This window comes from Artibeus jamaicensis, unplaced genomic scaffold (assembly GCF_021234435.1).
Source record: "Artibeus jamaicensis isolate MK-2021 breed Jamaican fruit bat unplaced genomic scaffold, CSHL_Jam_final scaffold_833, whole genome shotgun sequence".
Classification (NCBI taxonomy): domain Eukaryota; kingdom Metazoa; phylum Chordata; class Mammalia; order Chiroptera; family Phyllostomidae; genus Artibeus; species Artibeus jamaicensis.
In genome coordinates, this window is record NW_026522056.1 from 7,848,433 (window position 1) to 7,872,886 (window position 24,454).

The 24,454-nt window shown below is 43.9% G+C and overlaps 3 protein-coding genes across 3 annotated transcripts in view; 1 reads left to right on the forward strand and 2 right to left on the reverse strand.

Annotated features, from left to right (window-relative positions):
* ADAM9 (ADAM metallopeptidase domain 9) overlaps positions 1-5,668 on the reverse strand; it is a 104,324-nt gene extending 98,656 nt beyond the window's left edge. Inside the window, exon 1 of the mRNA XM_037166907.2 lies at positions 5,335-5,668. Coding sequence (XP_037022802.2) covers positions 5,335-5,431 — 97 coding nt within the window. The 5' untranslated portion in view covers positions 5,432-5,668. The remainder of the gene's footprint in view (positions 1-5,334) is intronic.
* A 247-nt stretch (positions 5,669-5,915) lies between these two features.
* Positions 5,916-12,483, forward strand: TM2D2 (TM2 domain containing 2). Its single transcript, XM_037166979.2, has 4 exons — positions 5,916-6,254; positions 7,038-7,125; positions 9,042-9,157; positions 10,129-12,483. Exons 1-4 carry the CDS (start codon positions 6,031-6,033, stop codon positions 10,340-10,342), a joined length of 642 nt encoding a protein of 213 aa, XP_037022874.2. The 5' UTR covers positions 5,916-6,030; the 3' UTR covers positions 10,343-12,483.
* HTRA4 (HtrA serine peptidase 4) lies at positions 12,160-24,395 on the reverse strand. The gene is made up of 9 exons (XM_037166980.2): positions 23,893-24,395; positions 23,227-23,326; positions 22,322-22,526; positions 21,254-21,448; positions 20,782-20,814; positions 19,325-19,439; positions 18,854-18,911; positions 16,442-16,537; positions 12,160-13,680 (listed from the first exon to the last, which is right to left on the reverse strand). Exons 1-9 carry the CDS (start codon positions 24,365-24,367, stop codon positions 13,515-13,517), a joined length of 1,443 nt encoding a protein of 480 aa, XP_037022875.2. The 5' UTR covers positions 24,368-24,395; the 3' UTR covers positions 12,160-13,514.
* Positions 24,396-24,454: the final 59 nt, after the last annotated feature.

Consider the following 24,454-nt stretch of genomic DNA (forward strand, 5'->3'; position numbering starts at 1 on the left):
ACCTGCTGTTACTCTGAGCCATATATTTCCATTCCACTCACATGGTTAATCCCAAATAAACATATACCACATATTATCAATAACTATCCTCAAACATAATTATAATCTGTCACAGCTATGTCTTATATGTTTACATTTCTTGAGTGTTAAGCATGTTTTTTGTTTACATTTACACATTTAAAAAGAAACAGAGCATTGGCTGTTGTTTTTAAGTGTCCCTTATGGAAAAATGCCAACCATGTATAGGATTTAACGCCCTAAAGAATTTAAGTTCCTCTGGCGAGGAACTTAAATTTCTTGAGACAAAGGACAGTACCTTACTTGCTATGTGTTTTCTGTGCAGTACAGGAAATATTTAATAAGTGTATGTTGAGTTAACGACCTCATCTTACCCTTACTGCTATACATACACACAACTCGTAATTGCAATGAACATGTACAACCCAAAGTAAGCTTTACATTGACATCCTTTATACCCATTTTCCACAGCTGCATGTGGCCCACACATCTGGCATTTTAACCACAATACTATATTCCATCGTATTTCTGTGCCACAGACTGCTTAACCACTCCTTTCCAGCAGCTGGGATCAGCGCGTCTGCTACTCACAGCAGGATTATAATAAGTCCATAAAGCTAATCTCCAGGGATCTACTGCCTGAGGGTTCTCAGGAGAAACCAAAGTGGGGAGTCCTCCTAACATGAGTTAAACCATGAGACATCTCATTGAAAGAAAAATGTGTCAAAGGGGAAAAGGCATTTCTGCCTATGGGAATGGGTTTCGTCACACAGTACAGCAAATGTTTGGCAGTGGCATCATTTGACTTATTATAAACTGAAATACACTAAGTCTCATGTTAAGATAAACATAAATGAATACACACACGACTGTATATTTTAAAACAGTTAAGTGAACTTCTTAGGTTCCCTAACTTACTCTTAAAAGATGTGATTCAAGAAGTATCCTTTTTCTCCCCTGATACTAAAAAAAAAAAAAAAAAAAAAAAAGGATCATATCTCACCATGTTGGAAAAATTATTTGACTAAAATAACACTGACACAAAATAAACACTAATTTCTCAATATAAAAACAAAAGTATACAATTCAAAGAGCGCTCCAACTTTCCAAGGTAGTGGAGGGTTAGTCACTGAGACACCAGGGAGACTAGATTTACTTTTCGGCAGTCAGTCCGGCAGCACTGACTCACAGGGTTGTGTAACTCCAAGACTCTGCTACAGACCAGGTATCCAAGGGGGGTAGATAGGCAGATAGATAGATAGGCTGTTTGTCATGTATTTGGGCTTGTGGCTATTCCAAGAAAAAGCCTGCGGTTACTCAGAGATTGCATCTTTGGGGGAGGGGGGGAAATTCATAAAAAAACAAGATTGATCAAAATAAAAATATATAAAAGTACCTTATACTTTGGTACGGTTAAATTTAAAGCATTTTTTGAACACTGTGCTGGGACCCAGCAACATGTTCTGTATATATTTTCATTCTAAATGTTTTACTTTTTACCTAAAAGTTGAAAACCAAACTGTCTTTGTTTTTTTATTCCATTTGAAACTATATTTTAATTGCCAGATAACAATAACACATTTACAGTTTCTTTTTATCAACAGATATAAACAGTATTTAGAAACGTAGCATGCATCTTTGGTTTACCTAAGATAAATTACACCCCATCACCATGGGTTATAATACTCTCAACCACTCAGGAAAGCCACTCATAACAAAGAAAGCTAAGACAATTGGCTAGAAGGTGTAGACTGCATTCTTTCACTTCGATGGTACATCCTGCTGGGACCAGCCTGATGTTAAAGGAATCAAGAAATATCTCACAGGGGCAGGCAAATAAGGGAATATGTTACATTAAAAACAAAAAAAACCCTATTATTCATACTTCAAATTGGTCTACTAATACCTAACCTGACCACTAAGTTAAAATCAATGAGACAACCATATCCAGTCCATCACCCTGCTCAGTACAAATATTTCATTATATATTTTACCTGCTGCAGTTCACTTACATGTAAACTGCTAATATCAGAGAGCATTAGAGGAGGGAATAATTAATTAATGAAGCTATGGTTTGCTGAAGGGAGACTTTTATGCTGATTCTCTAGGGAAGGCTGTAGCTCAAGAACACCATTTTCCCCCATACTAGTTTATAAACAGTAGCCCTGGGCATATGATTGGCTCCTTATTGTCTTTTCTTACAGCAACATAGATAACAAATGTCCAGGGGTTATTAGGTCAAGAAATATAAGAGGAACCATGCTGACCCCAAAAGAATATTTATAGAATATTATCATATATTTTCATTTGTCAATCAAATTTCAAACAATTTCTCTGCACTAGGCATATCTTCATGCAGTGGGAATACAATGATGGTTACAATATAATTTTTACACCACAGGCTTCCCAGGGTAATGGAAGACAGGAAGGGAAACTATTTCACTTGCAGTATCTTCAATACTTGAACAATTACAATAAAAGGTTATGAAAGACTTCTTGGAGAAGCTGATCATGTGCTATCCAAAATGACAAGTAGAAGTATTCAGTTCTACCAAACTCTCTCACTACTTATTAAAATTTTAGCTCATATAATGCACTGGAGGAATTTTTGCAACTCAATAGTGTTTTAGTTTATTAAAAGATGAATTAGTTGCAGAACTTTCTCTCGTTTAGGTATAAACTTTGGGATAAACATCTGTTTACTTATAAATAACCAAGAATAGAGAATTTTCTACAGAACTATTTGTTCAGAAGCTTGCCCCCAATTTTCGCTATGTCGTGGAGACCAGCATTTATTTTTTTTCACAGAGTATTTGAGTACTTCCATTGTGCCCAGTTTTCTTCAGAAAAACATGTATAGGGCTTTAAGTGAGAACCAAGCTATCTTTAAATTTAAAAGACTACAGTCTCCTATACAGTACAAACATAAACATCAAATTCAAATAATTTGCTGGCACCAAAAAACAAAATTAGTGTGGACCTTAGTTCTTATTATATAGTTCATTTTACAATGATTCACCATGAGTAATTACACTTTAAAACTTACTTTCTTTAGAATGCTAGTCTTTTTAAATGTTCATTTTTTAAAATTCTAGACCTACTCATCATAATTACTACCTTCAAGAAGAAAATCGGTAGAGGTTTCATACCTGGTTCCCTGTGTTATTTTTCACAACCATACATAGTTACTTTTGTTAATCCCAGTTTAAAAAAAAGTTTTACTGTGAGTGTCAGCTGTCTGGAATTTATGCTGCACTTCCTCATTGACACAATGGCAGTAAAAATTCTTGCAAAACCTATTTGACTGCTATGTAGACAGTGCTTATTGAATCCTAAGATTTCTCTCCCATTAGCAGAAAAAGGTTGCAGTGCATGTTTTAAACACCCTTCCTGTATTGCAAAAGTTTAGTCATCTGATTTTGGAAGAACATTCTAGTGGGGAAACATGACTTGACTCACTATACACTATTACAAAAGCCTCCTAACGGTTCTCTCAGCTTCCAACCTGTACCTCACACATTGTCATCCATTGTGTTGCCAGTTACCTCCATGGCAAGTCTGGTTATGTAACACACCCTACTTAAAAACCTTCTTACCCAAAGAACTTGACCTAGAGGGCAAAGTTCAAACCCCTTAGAGCATAGAAGACTCTTCCCAGCTGGTACCAATCTACCTTAGCTTCCCCTTGCCCCCCTTTCATAGCAACTGCCTGGGGATGTTCTCATCGTTCCTAACAAGTCATGTTCTTTCACCCCTTCATACTCTTGGAAAAACTCTTTTGCTTAGAATGGATTCCTATCCCTTTACTTGAACATTCACCAATATACATCAGTTCAAATATCGCTTTCTCTATGGAACCTTCCCCAACATCCCTCAGATACTTAGCAAATGTAGTCACCCTTTGCCCCTCCAAAAGAACTGAGCATGGTGTTCATAGGAGTTCAATGAACACTGACTATAGTTTGAAAGCATACACAGGCTTAAATGAGGGACTGGCCATAAACTGTTAAAGCCAGAGTTAGAAACCACAAGGATAGTCCATACATCTATACGCAAGCATATAATAATCAATATACATTAACATTAAAAATGTAGTGTTAGTTATGTTTGAAAACACGCTGAATCATAGATTACTAAAAACTTGGATGTATAAACTACTGCACCTTAAATATTGGTAAACGTTAACCCTCCAGAATGCCACAGCAAAAACACTCTTAACCAGAAAAAATTCAGTAGCTCTCCGCAATAAAGTCTCATTATCGGGAGCTTTAAAATTCCTGCGATAGGGCAAATTCATTTAATTGAAAAAAGAATAAGACAAAGATAAGAAAAAATGTAACTAATGTCCTGAAGGTCAGCAGCCTGGCACTGAAATTTCCTGTCATCCCCTTTGACCAGTTCTTAAGGCAATGATTCAGTAAAAAAAAAAAAAAAAAAACATTCTCCATCATACTCTATAACTGATCAAGAAAATATAGCCATGGAAACAATTCAATACAAGAGACAGAATAAAGTTGTGTCCAAAAAGTAGTTAGAATGTTGGCAATTTGCTCCCACTATGGGCATCTCCAGTATTAATACTTCACATATTCAAAGGAAGTTTCACAATTCAAAAGCGATTTCACATAAATCATGTAACTTTAGCATCGTGCAAATTATTTGTCCGGACTTAAAACATTACAAACCCAGGAAAAATCCAGGTAAAAGACTGACCAAAGAAACATAGCCCCTCCAAAAAGAAGTATTCTTACTACAACAAAATGGCCCAAGAAAAATGGGCATGCACACACCTTTATTCCATCACTAAAATTAGTTCGGTGGACCCACTGAAAAAATGAACGTCAAAATTTCCAGTTATGATAACCTGGACCAAAAGTTCCATCTCCCGGCCTGTTTCCAAGTGACATTAACTTCACCAGCAAGACAAAGCTCCAGTTCTCAAAACAGTTTAAATGTGAACACACCCTCGGCGCGCACCCAGCAGACTCCCCGAGGTCCGAGTCAGATCCAGAGTAGTCTGGAGAGTCTGGAGTACCCAGCTTTGCGCGAGATGGAGGTGGGGAGAACCGCCAAAGACTGTCAAGCAGGGAACGGAGGAAGAACCCGACAGAAGACCAGTGCCCCGAAGGGTTTTGGGCGCCAGACACTGGACCTAGGGTCTGAGCACTGTCCACACACAGCTGGAGCGGCTCCGCCTCCCGACCCCGAGTCCAGTAGCCAGGCCAGGCCCCTCCACTCCCAGGCACCGCGGGGTAACTCCGAGGTCCCAGCCCTAGGAAACACCAATCCCAAAGGTCCCTGGGGGCGGACACCCACCTGGCCGAGCCCCACCAAAGACTGGGCCTACCAAGCCAAACAACAGCAACCACTGGAAGCGGAGGGTCCCAAAGGGCGAGCCCGCGCGGGATCCCATCTCGGCCGATTCCGCAGGTTCTACTCAACATTCGATCGCTCCTGCGTCCGCCTGCTCCATCATTTCCCAACCCTGCCGGGGCCCCAGAGCTAGCAGGGATGCGCGCGCCCGAGGACGAACACGCGCTCGCCACTGACGCAACTCCGCTCTTATCCGAGCTCGCTCCCGACATGGAGCTCGCCACCGCTGACGTAGGGAAAAATCCAGTCTAGGGCGAGAGAATGGGATTGCTATCTGCCGGCTAAAACCCGCACTAAATTGCCCCGCCCATTCACTGTCCGCGCTTATTTCCACTCCCAGGCCCGCCTACTCTGGGGGTCGAAGGAACCTATTGGAGGAGGCTGTAAGAGAAAAAGGAGGAGCGTGTGACGCAGAAGTGGAATTGACAGGCAAAGGCAAGGCACATTCCCGCCCCCTGCGCAGCCCTTTCTGATTGGTTATCAGGGTTGGGCGGAGCGCCGGGCTACGTGCCCATTGGCTGTTTGGCAGCCAGGAACGGGGCTCCGGGAAGAGACCAGACTAGGCAGAGAGCTTGGGTCCCCGGTGCCCGCCGGGTTTGTGGTTAAGGAGGCCCGGTCTCCGCCACTGGGCCCAGGAAGATGGTGCTGGGTGGTTGCCCGGTGAGTTACTTACTTCTCTGCGGCCAGGCGGCTTTGCTGCTGGGGAATCTACTTCTGCTGCATTGTGTCTCTCGGAGCCACTCATACAACGCTACCGCGGAGCCGGAGCTCACATCCGCTGGCGCCACCAACCCGGAATTCGCGGGTGCTTCGAGCTGGGAATATGGCGACCCCAACTCTCCAGTCATCCTTTGCTCTTACCTGTAAGCTACCCTGTCGTCGAGGCAGGTGGAGATGGCGATAGGGCAAGGGTGTGAGGGTGTCGTGCTGGGAGTGGTGGGAGAAGGAGAGGGGAGCTGCTTTATTTTTTTTTCCGGACTCTCCAGCGGAGGACCTGATAGTCAACAAATGGGAGGTGAATATCATGACAGGTTTGTCACTCCTCTCACCCATGCAGGGGAAAACCTTGTGTGTGGGTGGCAGATTCTTTGGCATCCAAAAAAAGAGAACTAGAAAGGAGTGACATCGAATAGCCTCCGGAAGAAGGGTACGAGGTTGAACCTTCGCCGTCCTGCTCCTTTTTACCCGAAAGAGACTCCATCATAGGGGCTGGTACTGCGTGAGAAACAAATGAAGTAAATTACTTGTCCCTGCCTACAAGGTACTTCCTAGAAAAAAGTAATACCACTACCACTGCAAAACCAATTCATTTTGTAACATCTCTTTTCAGTCAAATGAGAAAAGGCGTTTGGGAAATGCGAAGAGAACTGGGACTTCTTTGGTCTCAATTTTGCCCTCAAAGCCTTGCAGCTGTTTACCTAGGGAAGAGATGAAGTCGTGGCAGAACTAGAATCCACGTAGGGTTATTTGGATGGCTGTCTGTTTGATCTTCCATGCTTTAGTCTAACTGACACCATCTCTTGTCTTGGGGAAGAGTCAGGATGAAAGTAAAAGTTCAAGAAATGTCTCTTGCCTGGTTTGACTATATACATATAAACAGCCATTTGCAAAAACCATGTGATGATTATGATTCTGCTGATTTATAGACCTGATGAATTCATAGAATGTGAAGACCCAGTGGATCATGTTGGAAATGCAACCGCATCCCAGGAACTTGGTTATGGTTGTCTCAAGGTGGGTTCTTATTTTGTCTTATTATCAAATTCTTCCAGAAATGTATGAAAAAGTTACTGAAAAGTACAAGCCCTATAAGGAGTATGAAGTTACCTGTTTGTAGAATTCATTAGGATGACTGTTGTTGGAAATTTCTGGCCAGGGTCAGTTACTGAACAAGACATTTAGTTTCCTCAGGAAGAAGCAGTCTCTGTCAAAACTACCAAGATGCAAAGACCAACCTGCCTCTGATTTCTTTTGGCCATTGACATAGATGGATTTGAAGCCAAAATGTTACCCCTAACTGTCCTTCAAGGCATGCACTTTCCTGAAAGAGCAAAAGAAAGGCTTATGCACTTTCTGAAACTGATGATGAATTGAGCAGTATGTTCATTACACATGCATTTGGAGCAAATCTTCTCTTGCTAATTAACTTGCTTTATACCAGGCAAGCAGTTTCTACCATGTGGAAACAAATACGATCTATTATGTCTTTGTAGGGGGTCATAGCAATCAAGGAGAAGCATTTAGTAATCAATAGCCTCTTGGAATAGAGAGAAACTATCCATTTCCATTAATATCCCTTAAGCTAAGTGCACCTTGCCTACTCAGACCCCTCAAAACCAGTGAAATTCATGTACTTTCTCTGCACTGTGGGCTCACCATTGTGTTATATTGTGCTGCATAATGCAAGTCAAGACGCAGGTGTAACAGAATTGTAGGAAAACATTCTTGTACTAAATCAGACACAGAGGAATAAACCTGAAAGTAATAAAACTAAAAAGGCAACTCACACTGCAGTCATGTGTAAATAAATATTCTTTTTTTTTTTTAAATCATGGTACTTTAAGCTGCTCATTCAACAAGTTTCATACACTTATTCAGGAGGCTTTTTTTTAAGATTTTATTTATCTTTAGAGGGGAAGGGAAGGAGAGAGGGAGAGAAACATCAATGTATGGTAGCCTTTCATGTGTCCCCTGCTGGGAATTGGCCTGCAGGGAACTGGTCTGCAACCCAGGCATGTGCCCTGGCTGGGAATCGAACCACGACTGTCTGGTTCGCAGGCCCATGCTCAATCCACTGAGCTACACCAGCCAGGGCTTGTAAATAAATATTCTTAATACAGTGAGATTTTTGTTCTCTTGATAATTATTGATAAAAGTCTGAGTTAGCATTTTATAGAAGTCACTTAGTTTTGCCCATTAAAATTAAAAACTGAATTGATTCTGTCAAGGCACTCAAACTGTTACTTCCCCCGGAAGTTCTAGAGGACTGGGAGTCCTCGGGCACCTGAGTCCCTGGGGGAGATACAAGGAGAAAGCATCGTTATTTCCTGCTTCCTTCCCTTTGAGAAATGCTCCAGCAAAACTAGGTGCCAGTAGAGAATGTAGAGCTCTGTGTTCTCTCCCAGAATTCAGTCTTACAAAGGGTCAGAGGGCCTGTTCTGAAGTTTTATGCTGAAATTCAAACATACTGTACATGTACTACAAATAACTATTAATTACACATTCCTGGCCTAAATAAAGTTATGAGTCAGTTGATATTCTGAACTCTTCTCTCCTATGTTCATTTATAATATATATAAAACAGAACTCTAATACACATCAAGTTTTTAAATACCCATTCCCAAATGCTCAGTACTGTGCTTTTTTTCCTTGTAAATGAAAGATAATTAAGCATTGTGTCCAGCACTGTAACTGGCATTTACCAAAATTGATTATTACCTGTATTATCAAAGACACCATTCATAAAGAAGAAAAAAGAGAAGAGTTTATTTAAAACAATGTACATTTAGGATGAACTAATTTATAATCACTTGAAGTATGTCACTAAATTCCTGGTTCTTTCCAACAGCTTTCCCTTTCAGGATGATAATTACAATAATTATCATCCTGATCCTGGTTTAGTTTCTTTTGCTTTGGTTGTCATTCCACAGTTCGGTGGTCAGGCCTACAGTGACGTGGAACATACATCCGTCCAGTGCCGCGCCCTGGACGGAATTGAGTGCGCCAGTCCTAGGACCTTCCTGCGCGAGAATAAACCTTGTATAAAGTAAGTGTTACTTTGAGTGGGTAGTTGGTACTTGGATGAAGGTAGAGCTGTTTTCCTTGTCATCTCTTGATGTAAATTTTTCTTTTACTTTCTTTTCTTTTATGGATTACTGCTGTGCATAATCCGTAAATGGAGATGATGTAATTCTAATAGAGATGACACTGGACTGAAAACCAGACGCCATTAGTTCCAAATGTCTCTTTCACCAACTAGCTAAGTACCTTTGGGTGCTCATAGTCTCTGTTCCTTCATCTACAACATGAAGGAGTTGGACCAGATGATCTAGCTCTAAAATTCCCATTATAGGCATAAATTCTGTGAAAACAGCCTTTGTATTTTAGGAAGAAATGTTTTATTATGAAAATTATGGGCCATTCTCTGAAAATAAGTTTATCTTAAAGAATCAGTGTTATTTCTGCAAACTGTTTGAAGGCACAGAATTTACTTACGCCACTGGCTAATGAAGAGTCTGTGACTATGTTTAATGATGATATTAAAGTAACTACAGTTGACTATCATTGCAGTACGTAAGACGCACGTCTTTATGAAGATGTCCCCATTTTTAGTTGCCACACGACAGCAAAACAGGTATATGGAGATCAGCGTTCACTTAAGGGAAGTCGACGCTTCCTTAGAGAACTGCATGCAGAGCTACGGCCTCAGGAGCCTGGGCAGGGAATAGCGGGCGCCCAGACTCCATTCCTTCCAGGAGGCCTTTGTGCTGATGTGCTTGATCATTTCTTGTCCAGGACCGTCCAGCTCAGTATTTGTCTTACAGGGCCTCCACATCTTAGCAATTATGCTTTTGAGATCCTAGACCAACACAAGATCTTTTGGAGGGGGTAGGTGGTAAGAGAGTGAGAGGCCACAGAGGAACTGGCCGCACCATCTTTTCACTCTCTTTAAATTCACCGATTAGGTGTTTTAATTTTCATGTGGTAAACATCTTCCTTTTCATCCCTCTTGTCTAGGTATACTGGACACTACTTCATAACCACTCTACTCTACTCCTTCTTCCTGGGATGCTTTGGAGTGGACCGTTTCTGTCTGGGACACACTGGCACAGCAGTAGGGAAGCTGTTGACACTGGGAGGACTCGGGATTTGGTGGTTTGTTGACCTTATATTACTTATAACTGGAGGGCTGATGCCAAGTGATGGCAGCAATTGGTGCACTGTGTACTAAAAAGAGCTGCTCTTATGGCCCTGGGAGGCCAGTCTTCTGAACTCATCTCTGCAGGCTCGGGACTCTTCCTTGATGTCAGGCCTGACCGTTACTTGCCCCCTTTGGAGGGAATGGCTTTGGTTAGGAAGGCTTCTTTGGACTGTGGATTTTCAACCCAAATTTTACCTTGCAAACTAGAAATGACAAGCAAACACTCTTGTGGGAACCAAGTTTAAACCTTTCCTCACATACAAAATATAAAGGCTAGCAACTAGCTTATAAGCTATGGAAGGGTTTCTACACTTTTTATCTCTGTACATGGCTACTCTCGGTCCTTTGGAGCAAGTGGACCCAATGGGATGAGCAAAGAGTATTTTTAGCCTTGTGATTCCTTTTGTGATCCTGAAGCTCATGCAGAGGAGAACTGAAGCCGAACCAATGAAAATCTTCAGCGGAAGTAGAAATGGCCATGCAGTTGAATACACACTGAAATTCTGACTTCCTGAATTTAAACTGTATTATAAACTTTGCCAACCTGGAATGCTGTTTGGGTATTCTCAGAATGTAGAGTGAAACTCAAAATTATATTTGTTTTGCTAAAAGCTAGGCCATTGAAGTGAACTACCCTGTTAACGAACCCTATAGGTTCACCATTATTATACTTACTTAAGAGCCAATGTATACATGGAAATATATATATACACCTGGAAATAATTTTTTCATTCCATTCTGGTTTAAGAGCCTGCAGTATCAGACCTGTCTGAGTTGGCTATCCTCTCAGCAGAATTTTCCTTGTCCGAAAGGTAGCATTTACCAGTTTAGGGAGCTCATGTTGTAAGCCGGTAAAAAAAAAAAAAAAAAAAAAGACTTCATGCAAATGATTCTAAAACTGTTCTTCATGATTAGGTAAGATAAGGTGAGGAGCATCGTGCTCCTGAAAGGAACAACAGACTCTTCCTTAAAGGACATTATTACTGAGTGATGGGAAGATTTAGGATGTGATTTGCGGGGAGAAGGAGAAACGGGGTACTTTCTGTAAAAATAAGCTTCATGCCAGAAGCTGTTACTGTGGCAACAGCAGTCAGTCATGGAGAAAGAGACACAACCAGACTCTCACATTCCCAGATCACTGTGGATAAAGGAAATGTTTTGACCAGTAAGTGGTTTTGTAAACTTAGTTCCATCTTTGCCATCCAAGTTGAAAAGAACTGTTAAATACAAAGTAAAAGAACCTTATAGAGAAGTCAGCTAAGATCCTGCTATCTGGAATAACTTACAGTTTCTAGAAATAATCAAGGTAGAACCATGCAAAGTTTAGTTTCATAAGAATTGGTTTAAAGATCAAGAATCGCAGTAAAAATACCTCTGGATATTCTCCACCATTACCAAATGGCTTTCCTAAAGTTCCAGCTTTATTACCCCCAGTCAGTATGTTCACTGTTCTTATATTATTAAATGGTGGAAACTGTGTGAAATTTAAAACAGCTTGTTTTGTTCTGCCTTGAAAGTTCTGTACCACACTGACCTTAACCTTCACAACAGTAACAATTGGTAGATTTTTATTCATAATCTCTATACTCTAAGGCAGTGCTTTTTAAATTGTAGGTCAATAAGAAACTGGACCCTCTCCCCAGAAAAGCACACAAACACATAAAATTTTGCATTGATGTCATATAAAAAACTGACTTAGAAGTCCAGAAAACAAGCTGAAATTAAAATCCTACCCAAAATAATATACTACTATAAGCCACAAATTCCACCCCATCTCACAACTTGTTTTTTGTTAAATTTCCTTAAAGAGCATCGCAAACCCCATCAAAAGCTATTTGGTTTTAAAAAAAAAAAAAAAAGACACTTGGGCAGCTTTCAGACTCAAATCATTTATGTTGCCAGGAGGAAGATCATGGGTAAAAAGTCAGGGCTATAATTTATTGAAGTATCTATTTTATAAAAGCCCTTCTTGCGGTCAGAAAAGCTGTTGGAGATCGAAGTTGTTTCCACTGCTAGAGTAATAACTTCTGTGACAATCCACAATTGTCAGTTTCAATTTGACTTATACATGGTATTTATCCTCTGTATCTATAAACCCTGTCCAAATATGATACAACCTGAGAAACTGATTGCATAAGGGAATATTAATAAAAAGTGTTCTTTCCTTTGCACTGCTGGATTCAGGTTGTTTTTTAATAATTGGTAGATAGATCAGTTTGTGTGTGTGTGTGTTCTCCAGCTTCCTGACTCCAGCTCTGACTGGGGACCCTCTCTGGGACTGGGGAAGAGGGTGACTGTGGATGCTGAGCTCCTGGGCGTGACAGGGCCTGGTGACACGCCCCTGCTTCCCCGGAGCTTTACAGAAAGGTGGTACCTCACCACTGCCTGGGCTCCCTCTGGGTCCAGCAAGACAAAAAGAGAAGGAGCACCTGGCTCCCACTGTCCGTCCTACCATCACCTATTTCAACAGGGGCCAGCTGCTCTGAAGACTGGAGTATGACAGCCGGGGACAAGGCTAGAGTGGTGGGGCACGGATCCCAGTGGCCAAGGTGTACTGTGGGAGGACCTAGGGTCCCTCTGCAGAGTTCTGGAAACTCCTCTCCTTTGGAGAATTAGGTCTCCAGCTTCCCAGCTGGTTCCTGCAGTTAGGACTCAGCTTCTTCCAGGCTGGTGAGCGGACAGGAGGACAGGGCCCTGGGACTCCTGCAGTGTGCAGTGCACTGCTTTTAGAAGAGGAGGCACCTGCCTGCCCAGGGAGGGCCAGGCACTGCAGGGGATGCCCAGACTTCAGCCCAAACAGCCAGACCTAGGAGGCAGGTCTGGATACCTCGTGGGACCACCACCTGTGTGTGTATGTGTATGATATCCAGTTTGTGGCTATAGAGTTTTAAAATACTAAGTGTCTTTCTGTCAAGGTTAAATTAGAAACTGGCTGTTTTTCCGCTGTTCCTATCTTTAAATAAAATGTTATCAGCTTCCCAGACTTCCTGGCACCACATTCTTCCACTGGCTCAGTAAGGCCTCTTAGCAGCAGTACCAGCCCCAACCCGATGGTCCCTGAACGTGTATCTGTGTTTAAGCGTTCATTGTCCTGTATAAGAATGAGATGCTAAATCCGCTCGCCATCTTTGGCACGTCTTCAATACAAACCAGGTAATACAGCCTTGGTTTTGTTAGATAATTTCTCTTTGTAGCAAGATACTTAATCGATTATTTCAGGTGTGACTGTCAGGATCAAAGCACGACTTCCCCGACGAACTGTGACGGAAAGGGAATCATTGTCCTTAACAGCTTCAACAACGTCGTTCGTGGTGGTAACAGGATGCCCATTTATGCTGACAATTACATCGTGGTCTCTCAGCCCAGAGCTGGGACAGAGGGGAGAAAGGACCATGAAAGTCTGAGAGTGTTACTTATCCCCAGTCAGTATGTAATGTCTGTCTCCGAAGGCACTGCCATTTCGCTGGCAGTAAATATACCAACCAAGACACCAGAAATAGCCTCCATCCTTTCAAATATGAGGACTGTTCTAAGCTCTGCTGTGAAATCACCTGGAGGACACAATGTATTTACCTTTATAAAATTAATACTCTATCAGAATCGTGTGTAAGAAGTTTACTCCTCCCATATATTGGGTTTGGTTTGGAGTAAGGAGTTTAGCTTTAAATTTCTATTAATGTCTGACCTCTATTAACCTCAAGCATACACCCAGTCTTAGGGGCAAACATAAAAAGTCCAAAAACTATAATTTTCCCCAGACAGTTACACTTCGATCAGTCCACGTGCCCCACCTTCAACCAGAGCTTTCAGAACGGGAGTGTGTTGAGCTACACTGTGAAAAGCTCTGCTCCCAGAAGTAAAAAACCAGTCACTCTTCCCAGTCTAAATAGTTAAGACTCTAATTCTGGACCAGAGTCGAGATTTTACTGAGTCTCCTACAAATTTGCTTCACTTAGAATGTATATTCTAGAAAGCAAAACCACCTCCAACACTGGAATAAATATACAGCTATGCTGTTGATTTGTCTTAAAGTCAAAGTTAGGCTGGATGAGGGACATAACATTAAATGACTTCAGGAGATACCCTTTAAGAGAAATGGGAAACCCAAGGAGGAATCATAGAAAGGATTACCAAGATATGTGGAGTTTATTGAAAAACAGGAGAAATTTAAAGCAACAGGACGTGAAGAAAAGTTTAGAGGTAGATAGAGCTAAAAGCATGGAAAGCCTCTAGAACAAGGTTAGTCCAGGAAGACGACTGGGACAGGCGCGAAGAAGGAGCTTATTCATGGTAGTTCTGCGAGGGGAAAAGAAAGAAACCTGCAAATTGTTACTGAGTGCGGTCGATGCACCAAGCATGAGAAAGTGAGGCTCAGACAGGATACATGTCCCACAGCTTGTGAGAGGCTGAAGTGGGATTTGATCCCTGGTCTCAGACCTCAAACCCCACTTTCTTGCCACTGGACATCTGCCTTTCAGAAGCAAGAAGAGCAGCCACCAAAGCAGGACAGCACAGGGGTTAAGTCAGGGTCCATCTCCTTGCTGTCTGTGTAACTTTCACGTTAACCTCTGTATACCGCAGCTGCTTCCTCTGTTAAATAATGCCTATATCGCAAGACTGCTGTGGGCTCAAACCTAGCATATAGAACACGTAAGGTGGTGCCTGACATATAGTAAGTGGGTAATAAATGCCAGCTGTTATCACTATCATTGTTGTCATTAGTCTTAGAGATAAGTGGATGGAGCCAGGACAGATTTCTGGGTTAGTAGTAACATCGAGCAGTAATTCCCCCATTTACTGTGCGTCGTCACATTACGGAGATCTTGTTCAGAATGCAGTTTCTGATTCAGCGGTGAGCCTGCCATTCTGCATTTCGAAAACGCTCCAGCTGATGCTAAGGCAGCTGGTCTACAGACCACATCTAGAGTAGCAAGGACTTGGAGAGCTGAGATAGCTCTGGCCTTGAACCAGAAGTTAAAAATAAGGGGGACAGAGGAGACCAAGAAAGTCTAGGAAAGCCTGTGACAAGCCAAATTTAGTAACATGAGACATAACACTTAGCTATTCTGAACAGGTAGTACCCTATAGTTTCTTGCTCCCTACTAAAAGAGTTGCCATAATCTAAACAGATTATTGAACTCTTGAAAAACTGACCAAGAGATACAGGGACAGAGGGATAGTGAAGAAGTTTGAGAAAGCCAGGAGAATAATTGTTGGACAAGCCACCTCCTCCCTCAGTAGTCAGTATAAATGTTCAAAACAACAGTAAAGTTAGCTGGAAGATCTTCCTTGGAGAGCAATATCTACTCTAACCTCTGCTTTATTCACTTTATTTAGTCCTTCGTTTATTTGTTTAATTAATGCTGCCCTCTAATAGTGTCATGCAGAGTTCAAAGAAAAAAGTATTTTAAGGTACCTCAAATTGTTCTTGAACTTTTAACCCTTTAGGTTCTTCTGATTCTTAATAACTAAGGTATTGAAAGGGTAGATTTGGGGATCCTGGTAAAATTAATTTAAACTTAGGCTGGTAACATATCACACATTGCCAGGCTACAGAGAACCACTCCCCAAAACAAAAGCCCTTACAGTACACGAGTCTAAATCAGCATTACTATCCAGTAGAAATGTAAGGGAATCCACAAATGTTATACGTAATTTGTAATTTTCTGGGAACCATATTTTTTTTTCAAAAAATTTTAAACAGATGAATTTAATTTTAAAAATTATAACTTATTTAACTCAACAGATCTAAAATGTAACTTTAACATGTCATATTTTACTAATCATTGGTATGTATTTCACACTCTGTTTTAAGTGTGTGGAATCCACTAGAAACGGCACTGAATGACACCATCTCATACAGTGCAATGACCAAAGTGAAAGGCAGTCCTCCCCCTCCCCGCAAAAAACCAAGTGTGTTCAATGGAAAAAACTTCACATGCTTCTGGCTTCTTTATTTGAATAAAGTAAAATTAAATAAAATTTTAAATTCTGTCCATCAGTCACATCAGCCACATCTCAAGCATTCAACGGCCACTCATGGTTGGGGACCCCGAGCAGGACGGCCTATGCTGGATGCCACACACCTTTCCCACAGCACACACCTCTCGGGGACTGAGCTTCTCTTACCTTTCTGCAGCGGTTCCTTGAATCACCTCATATACAAAGACCCCGGAACTCACAGCAGGGAAGTTTGGATCTTGCCTTTTCATTTCCTGAAGAAGGCTGCGAAAAGTCAGAAGAGTTTTTCAGTAAGAATAAAGCACGGAGACTTCCGCCAAGATGGAGGCATAGGTGGAGATACCGTGCTTTCTCACACAACCAAGTTTAGAGACAACTAAATATTAGCAACAGCAAACACAGCCAGAACACAGAAAATTGAACTTTTTGGAAGTCTGATAACAACAAATTCTTCAGGCTGACCGGTAAGGGGCGAAACCAACAGCTGGCGGAGCGGGGTTGCACAGGAAAACTCGGTCAGAGGGACTCAGGTGCGTGCAATCCAGGCGCAGGGTTGGACCTAGTGAGCGACCGAGCGAGCGACCTCTGGGAAACAGCGAGGGAGCAGGGCTGCGGGTTGACTGTGGTCACGCATTGGTGTGCAGATAGACCAGCGAGGGAGTGGGCGATTGGACGGGTCCCAGCCGGCCCCGAAGCAAGCGGCAGGGCGCTGCCATTCCCCCCCCACCCCACCCCCCCGCTCTGACCCCACCTCCACATACAGTGTTATAACCCAGCGACCTGAGTGGCCCAGCCCTGGGGAACCACCTAAGGCTCTGCTCCTCACCTAGCGGCCTAGCGGCAAGAAGCAGAAGAGGGGGTCACCATTTCCCCGCTCTGACCATGCCCCCACATACAGCGTCACAACCCAGCGACCTGGGAGTCCAAGGCTCCGTTCCTCATACTTAACGGGCACAAACAGAACAAAAATGGCTCAAGAAGATCTCAAAGCCCCAGAGCCTATAAATCTAAGCGATGAAGAAATAGCAAAACTCTCAGACACACAGTTTAAAACACTGGTGATCAGGATCCTCACAGATCTGGTTGATTATAGCCACAAATTAGAGAAACATATGAAGGTGAAACTAATTATAATGAATGGAATTGCACAGAAAACCAATAGCGATGAAAAGGAAACTGGGACTCAAATCAAGGGAGCGGACCAGACAGAAGAAAAAAATGACCAAACAAAAATATGAAGAAACAAGAATTCAGAAAAATGATGAGAGGCTAAGGAACCTCCAGGACATCTTCAAACGCTTCAACATCCAAATTATAGGAGTACCAGAAGGGGAAGAGGAACAGCCATGAGTGGAAACCTTATTTGAACAAATAATAAAGGAGAACTTCCCCATTCTGGCAAAGAAAATAGACTTCCAGGAAATCCAGGAAGCTCAGAGAGTCCCAAAGAAGTTGGACCCAAGAAGGAACACACCAAGGCACATCATAATTACATTAGCCAAAATTAAAATGAAAGAGAGAATCCTAGAAGCAGCAAGAGATAAGGGCACAGTCACCTACAAAGGAGTTCCCATCAGACTGTCAGCGGATTTCTCAAAAGAGACCTTACAGGCAAGAAGGGGCTGGAAAGAGGTATTCCAAGTCATGAAATCCAAAGACCTACAACCAAGATTGCTCTATCCAGCAAAACTTTCATTTAGAATCAAAGGACAGATAAAGTGCTTCTCAGATAAGATCAAATTCAAGGAGTTCATCATCACCAAGCCCTTATTATATGAAATGTTAAAGGGACTTATCTAAGACAAAGAAGTTAAAGAAACATGAACAGTGAAAGGACAACGAACTCACAGTTATTAACAACCACACCTAAAACGAAAGCAAACTAAAAAGACAGCTAGATCAGGAGTGGAAACATAGAAATGAAGATCTCAAGGAGGGTTAGCAACAGGGGAGTGGGAGGAAGAGAAGAGGGGAGAAGGTACAGAAAATAAGTAGCATGGACAGTAGATAGAAAATTCATGGGGGGCCAAGAATAGTATGGGAAATATAGAATCTAAAAAACTTGAGACACATGGTCATAAACTAAAGGGGGGTAATGGTGGGGACGGGGGTGTAGGGTGGAGGGGAATGAAGGGGGGAATAGAACAACTGTAATGGCATAATCAATAAAAAATAAATTAATTTAAAAAAAAGAATAAGAAGCAGGGTGAATTGCTATGAGTCCTGGGCAAAGCCTTCGAAGCTCAGTCATCTACTTGTTCTCTCAAGGCTCAGAGGAGCCAGAGAGGCTTCCATCAGGTGAGTCACACTTGTTCCTCCCTGCGAGTGCTCTGATTCTCTATTGAAAGGCTGGAACCATTGGACATCATAAAATGTAGGCACAGTGAAAGAAATGACTGAAAGTACAGCGAATGCTGGCGTAGGCTGAGGCAGATCTGTGCCCTGTGATCAACAGGGTCTGCGGCCCCAAGAGCACCCAGCTGTAATCCAGACACTTCTATTGCCCTGTGAAGACGTGCCAGCTATGGCTTTTGCTTCTGGGGAAAAAAAAAAAACAGACATACCCAAACCCATGCTTACTTCAAAGTGAGGGGCAGCATTCGCAGACCCAGATATTTCTTCTGCGACAGAGTCTTTCCTGGAAAGGAAAAGTATCCTGTGTTGCCATCAACAAAACTTCTCTGTCAGCAGGTCTTAAAAGACACTGGAGTCACAGGAGATTTTTTTACCATCAGAGCTGCCTTCTCAGGCTGTCAGCTGCAAACATGTGCCTCAGAGAAGGCATTTGTCATTAATACAGACACTCCTCCCACCCACCTCCCCACTTCTCCCCGTCAGGTTTCCTGTCCACCACAGTTCAATCCAAATATTCCTGGGTACAATTCACGCCTGGTTTTGCACCTGGAGCCCACATTCCTGCCCGAACCACAGTGATGGGAAGCGGGCACCAGGGACTCAGTATGCCACAAAACTATCTCCGCAGTAGATTGAGGGCTCCTGGGGAGAAAAAAAAAACCCACAAGAGGAAGAAGTCGGCCTCACTCCCCTTACCTTTCAGCTGGCGCTCATGGAAATCAGCCAAGAACTGTCGAATGCGATCCGAGGGAATTGCAAAGGAGATCCCTGCGGTCACCTTCAGTGTATTTATGCCAATCACATCACCATCCTGGCGAGGGAGGACATACCATGCAGTGACCGAGTTGTGCAAACTGAGCAACGAGTGAAGCTAGTGACTTTGGTCAGAGCACAGAAGGGCTAGGAAACGTGTGCTTCTTCAGTTGAGATCAGCGGACGTTGCCTTAGAGGGTGAAGAGGGTGGTGGGACTGCACAGGGGACCTACACGTACAGATTTCTGCTAAGGAATTTATTCTTTAATCTTGGGCTCACTTTTCCTTCGCCAAATGACATTGAGTTTGAATGTGAGCCACAGTCTGTTATTTCACCCAAATAAAAGGACAAGGAGTATTTGCCTTTTCATTCCTTAAATGAAGCTAAGAATAAACACGGCAAAGGCAAAGAGCTGTTAGGTTTTTAGAAACACTTCAATGAAACTATTCAGAAGAATCGGTAAATTGATTTTGGGAACAAAGCTCTGCTAAACCAAAGCTACGAAGTGAGAAATACTTTCCTCTTTGTGCACTTCATCATCCTGTAGCCTTTATTAGGTAACAGAAAGGATTTTAAAAGTCATATTATTTAATGAAATGTTTAGTCCTATAAGAGTACAGATTATAATTCAGTACGTCTAGAGGGTGGCCTGAAATTTTGCATGTGATCCCTGGTCTAGGGAACTCATTGTCTACCAGAGAAAGAAGGCACAAAAAATGACGTGCAACGTTATGAGTAAAAACGCTCAACAACTTCACGTACAATTCACCCTCCTGCAAGCAAGTATAATACATGAAGATGAACCAGAACCAGTCATCTCAGAAACTCAGAGAGCATGACCACATCACCACATGATCACATTGCCCGCTTTGTTTCCACATGCGTTTGAGCAACTAGAAATGCTGGCATTTACGCTACAGAGACTGAATAAAATTTAAGAATTAAGTATGTGACAGAGCAGTGGATTTGCACTGTGGCATTTCTGTCATCTAAGTGGGTCAAGACTAGAAACCCAGAGAGACCATATCATTAAACCAGCATTTTGAGACGAGAGACAGCTCTTCATAGGCAGCAGCAGGGGCTCTTCAAGGATACACATGACACAGTACAGGTGGTCGTTTCCCATGGGCCAGTACCCAGGACTTTGTGAACTACCCGATGGAAAGAGAAAGCATGTAAATAAAGTATCAGTAAACCGTGACGCTCTCCGCTGGATGAGATCACATGCAGGGATGACAAATCCACTGCAGCTCTGAAATTTTCCTAACTGTTTGCAGAAGATGCAGTCATAGAAAAGCATCATCCCACAGATTTCTGCACTTGGATTAGTCTGCACCGTGGAATTTATGAAGTCTTTAAAAGGAACAGACATGAAGCAACAAGGACAGTGGCCACTTACCAAGTTCACCAGAGGGCCCCCAGAATTCCCGTGCTAAAGACAGAATTTGAAAAAGCCATCAGTACTTTTCTCCCTGTCAACTATACATGTTTCCTAAACAGGTTTACTGAAAGCAGTCTGCTCTAGTAAAGCCCCTGTGCCCCCAAGGCAGGCAGAGTTGCTCCCCCCGCCCTCGTCATCATTAATACTGAAGTCACTGCAGGTAAAGAACAACAGCAGAAAGACCACCACTGTCTGCAGCAGGGTGAGCTCTCTGACAGACCCCAACAGACCACCCAACATCATGGACACCAGTTATCGTATCAAACAGGCTGAACTCTTAACTGCAAGGTATTCCATCCCTCTCCTAAGGATCTAACTGAACTCTGGACACAGCCAAAAGGCCCAAAGGAAAAGAAGGGGCTCTGAAGTGTTCTCCTCATCACACTTCCAGTATCTTATGGGCTCACAATGGCCCTCCCACGTGACTTACATTAATTATGGCATCGGTCTGGATATAGTCCATGTCTGAATCCTTCAGCCCTAGTTCTTTTCCCTCTCGCTGTGTTGTGCTGACAATTCCTGCAGTTACTGTGTTCTGCAGAGAAAACGGGCTGCCCAAGGCCACCACGAACTCTCCAGCCCGCAGATCAGATGACCTTCCCAGCAGCAATACAGGAAGGTCAGTCTGCACACGGGTAAGAAGGGATGGGGAGGACAAACCAAGAAGAGAATCAAGCAGTGTTTGTGTACCACACATGTATGACACAGTCTTTGGGATTTATAATCCAAGAATCTCCCCCAAACTCTCACCTCTCAAGATGATTGGGATCATCTCTAAAATCTAAAAATACTGCTTTGCAGAAATTACTGTAAATAAACGGCAAGTGAAGTAACTGATGAACATGAACTGACATTAGCAATTTACTCAGCACCAGTCCAGCTCAAAAGCTTATTAAGTTAATTGGCCACCAAATAAATAAAGAAATAAGATCACCCAGAGCAGCTCTTCTCAAACCAGTCACCTGGGGAGCTTAAGAAAATGCAGATTCTAACTCAGCAGACCTGACTGGGGTCCAAGATTCTGCATTTCTAAAAATTGCTTAGATACGCTGGTTTCTCTTCAGATCGTATACATTTTTCACCTTTCACTAAAAATTGCTTAGACAATGTCCATGCCGCTACTCTGCAGACCACCCATGAGAAAACAGGACCTCAGAGTATCCTTTAGCAGCTCTGAAGCCATTGCAATCATTCCCAGTACTCTAAGGGAGTACTCTAAGGGAGTACTCTAAGGTAAGTAAATTTCCCAGAAGCAGCAGCTGTTGAAGGTGGTGAAGAAGAACAAAAACGACTATGCTATATAGTTAATAGAAATTGTCATGCGTGTACTGACTGGCATGGAAGAAAATAAACAAAAGAGAATAAAAAAGACAGAAAAGAAAGAAATTGCAAAACAGCATACACCAGGTGAAAAGATATGGGGTGGGGAAGAAAACATGAGCAAATTGATGAACATCCCCCCAACACACAGGCTCTGATTTAGCCCTCGAGTACTCACATTTGGCTCAATCTTAATCAGCGCGAGATCCAGTTTGTGGTCAATGTCCTTGACAGTGGCTTTATACTGGGCCCCGCTCTGGAGCTCCGCCTGGATTCGCTGCCGGTTGGTGAGGACATGGGCGTTGGTAACAATGAGCCCATCCTCAGACACTATGAACCCAGAGCCACTGGATGCAGGAATGTCCTCCCGGCTGAGAGGGGACCTGTCTCAGCAAGACAACAGCATAAGCAGAGGGCAGGGCAGGGAGGGCACCCACCACAGTCTGGAAACCTCACGTTTATCAAGCATGTCAGTGTTCTCATACATTTTACTTTTCCCTGTCTGTGTTTTCATTTTCTCCATGTATAACTGGACTCCACGGGTTCGGTGGCCACTGAGGGCTGATTCCAGCTCTCCCTTCCCAGCGATTCTCCCTTCTTCAGCGTGGGTCAGAGCAGCAACCCTCCGCTCCAAAGAGGCCCAACCTAACCCAACCACAGTACTATGGGCAAAAGTGGACCTAGTGCCAAATCAGGACCTAGTGCGGAATCACGAGGACCCAGGCAGGGACGGAGCCTGGGAAGTCTGTTTCCTGTTTAGATTCCACTGCTAACTGGCCTTGTGGCAGGGGATTTCCTGCCACGGCAGTGAGGGGCTGAACAAGATCATCCAGATGCTGTCTAGCTCTTGCACCTGACATGTAATTTGGTCTGTGGGAGGTGAGGGAGAGAAAACTCCCAGCCATGTAAAGTGCCCAGGAGTTCCCAGATTTGGAAGTCAGAATCCTTATCCCTTCAACGACCTTGACCAGGTGATTGCAGCGCTGAGTCTCACAACTTTTACCACTACCTGATGCTTAATGCAGGGCCTGGAGCAGAAAATCAGCCGGTAGCTGGTGGATGACCTCCTCCTACCTCCTTTACCTGTGAAACAGCAGCAAGTGAACCACTGATGGCGCCACCTTCTCAACCACCTCTGCGATGAAGTTGTACTTGCTCCTGAGCCAGCCTGCGCTTCTGGTTCCTGTGGAAAAAATGCTCCATTCTTGGGGGCAATGGGACCCTCACCTCCTGACCCTCTCAGGGGTCCGATCTCAAATCTCTCAGTCTCTCCCCTGCGTCTCCCTCCACCTTCCCTCCTCTCCAGTCTCCCCATCAGTGTTTCATTCAGACCTGTCATCCAGGTTGGGAAACGAAGGAGGGAAGGAGGGCAAGGGAGAGAGGGAGGGAGGAAAAAGAGAGGAAGGAAGGAAGGAAAGGAAGGAAGGAAAGAGGGAGGGAGGGAGGGAGGGAGGGAGGAAGGAAGGAAGGAAGGAAGGAAGGAAGGAAGGAAGGAAGGAAGGAAGGAAGGAAGGAAGGAAGGAAGGAAGGAAGGAAGACGGCCTTTAACAGGTGTGGGGAGGAAACTGGGGAAAAAGCCACAAAGGAACCGGTAGAGACACACCTAAGAGGGGAATAAAATCAGAAACAACGAGAGGAATCCCTAAGGCCAACAGAGGAGAGTAGAACCCCTGGCGAGCTGCGTGATTGAAATACGTTCCCGTAGAAAGTTCCACAAGTGCCCTCAGAGCCCGCCTCCCTGACACTTACCTGGATCCCGACAGTCCCCCTTCTGCACCGGCAGCGCCGGGAGTGCCCCGCGGCGGCGCGCCGCGCGGTTCTCAGCACGGAGCGCGCACAGGCTGGGGTAGGTGCGCCCGTCGCTGCCGCACACAGCCGCCCCTGTCGCCGGGCAGCCGCAGGTGCCCAACCGGGTGCCACCCAGGCGCTGGGGGCTGAATGGAGCCCCGCACTGCAGCCCCGGGGCACAAGGCCGGCCGAGCGCCCCGCCGCAGACCTCGCCCTCGGCCGCGGCGCACACGCGGCAGCAGCCGCAGCTGTCCGTCACCGTCCCCGCGGAGCAGGTGGGCAGCGGGGGACAGCGCATTGGCTCGCAGACCGCGGGGCACAGCGGAGAGCGCCACGTCCTCTGAGCCTCCGCCCTGGGAACGGGCTCCGGGGCCAGCAGCAGCCACAGCAGGAGGAATTGTCCGAGCCCAGCTCGTCGAAGCAAAGGTCTAGTCATCCTGCTCCCTTCTTCCTCCCACTCTCCCAGTTACTTTACTCCGGAACCGCAACCACCCTCACACAGCCACACTCTGCCCCGGCTAGG

Coding starts and splice junctions, on each gene's coding strand:
- HTRA4 (XM_037166980.2), bottom strand. CDS start 24,367: ATGACTAGACCTTTGCTTCGACGAGCTGGGCTCGGACAATTCCTCCTG. Junction 23,327..23,892: donor GGGGGACTGTCGGGATCCAG/GTAAGTGTCAGG, acceptor TTTTTTCCACAG/GAACCAGAAGCGCAGGCTGG. Junction 13,681..16,441: donor CAAGGAACCGCTGCAGAAAG/GTAAGAGAAGCT, acceptor CCTCTGTCCCAG/CTCTGGGCTGAGAGACCACG.
- TM2D2 (XM_037166979.2), top strand. CDS start 6,031: ATGGTGCTGGGTGGTTGCCCGGTGAGTTACTTACTTCTCTGCGGCCAG. Junction 6,255..7,037: donor GTCATCCTTTGCTCTTACCT/GTAAGCTACCCT, acceptor GCTGATTTATAG/ACCTGATGAATTCATAGAAT. Junction 7,126..9,041: donor TTGGTTATGGTTGTCTCAAG/GTGGGTTCTTAT, acceptor GTCATTCCACAG/TTCGGTGGTCAGGCCTACAG.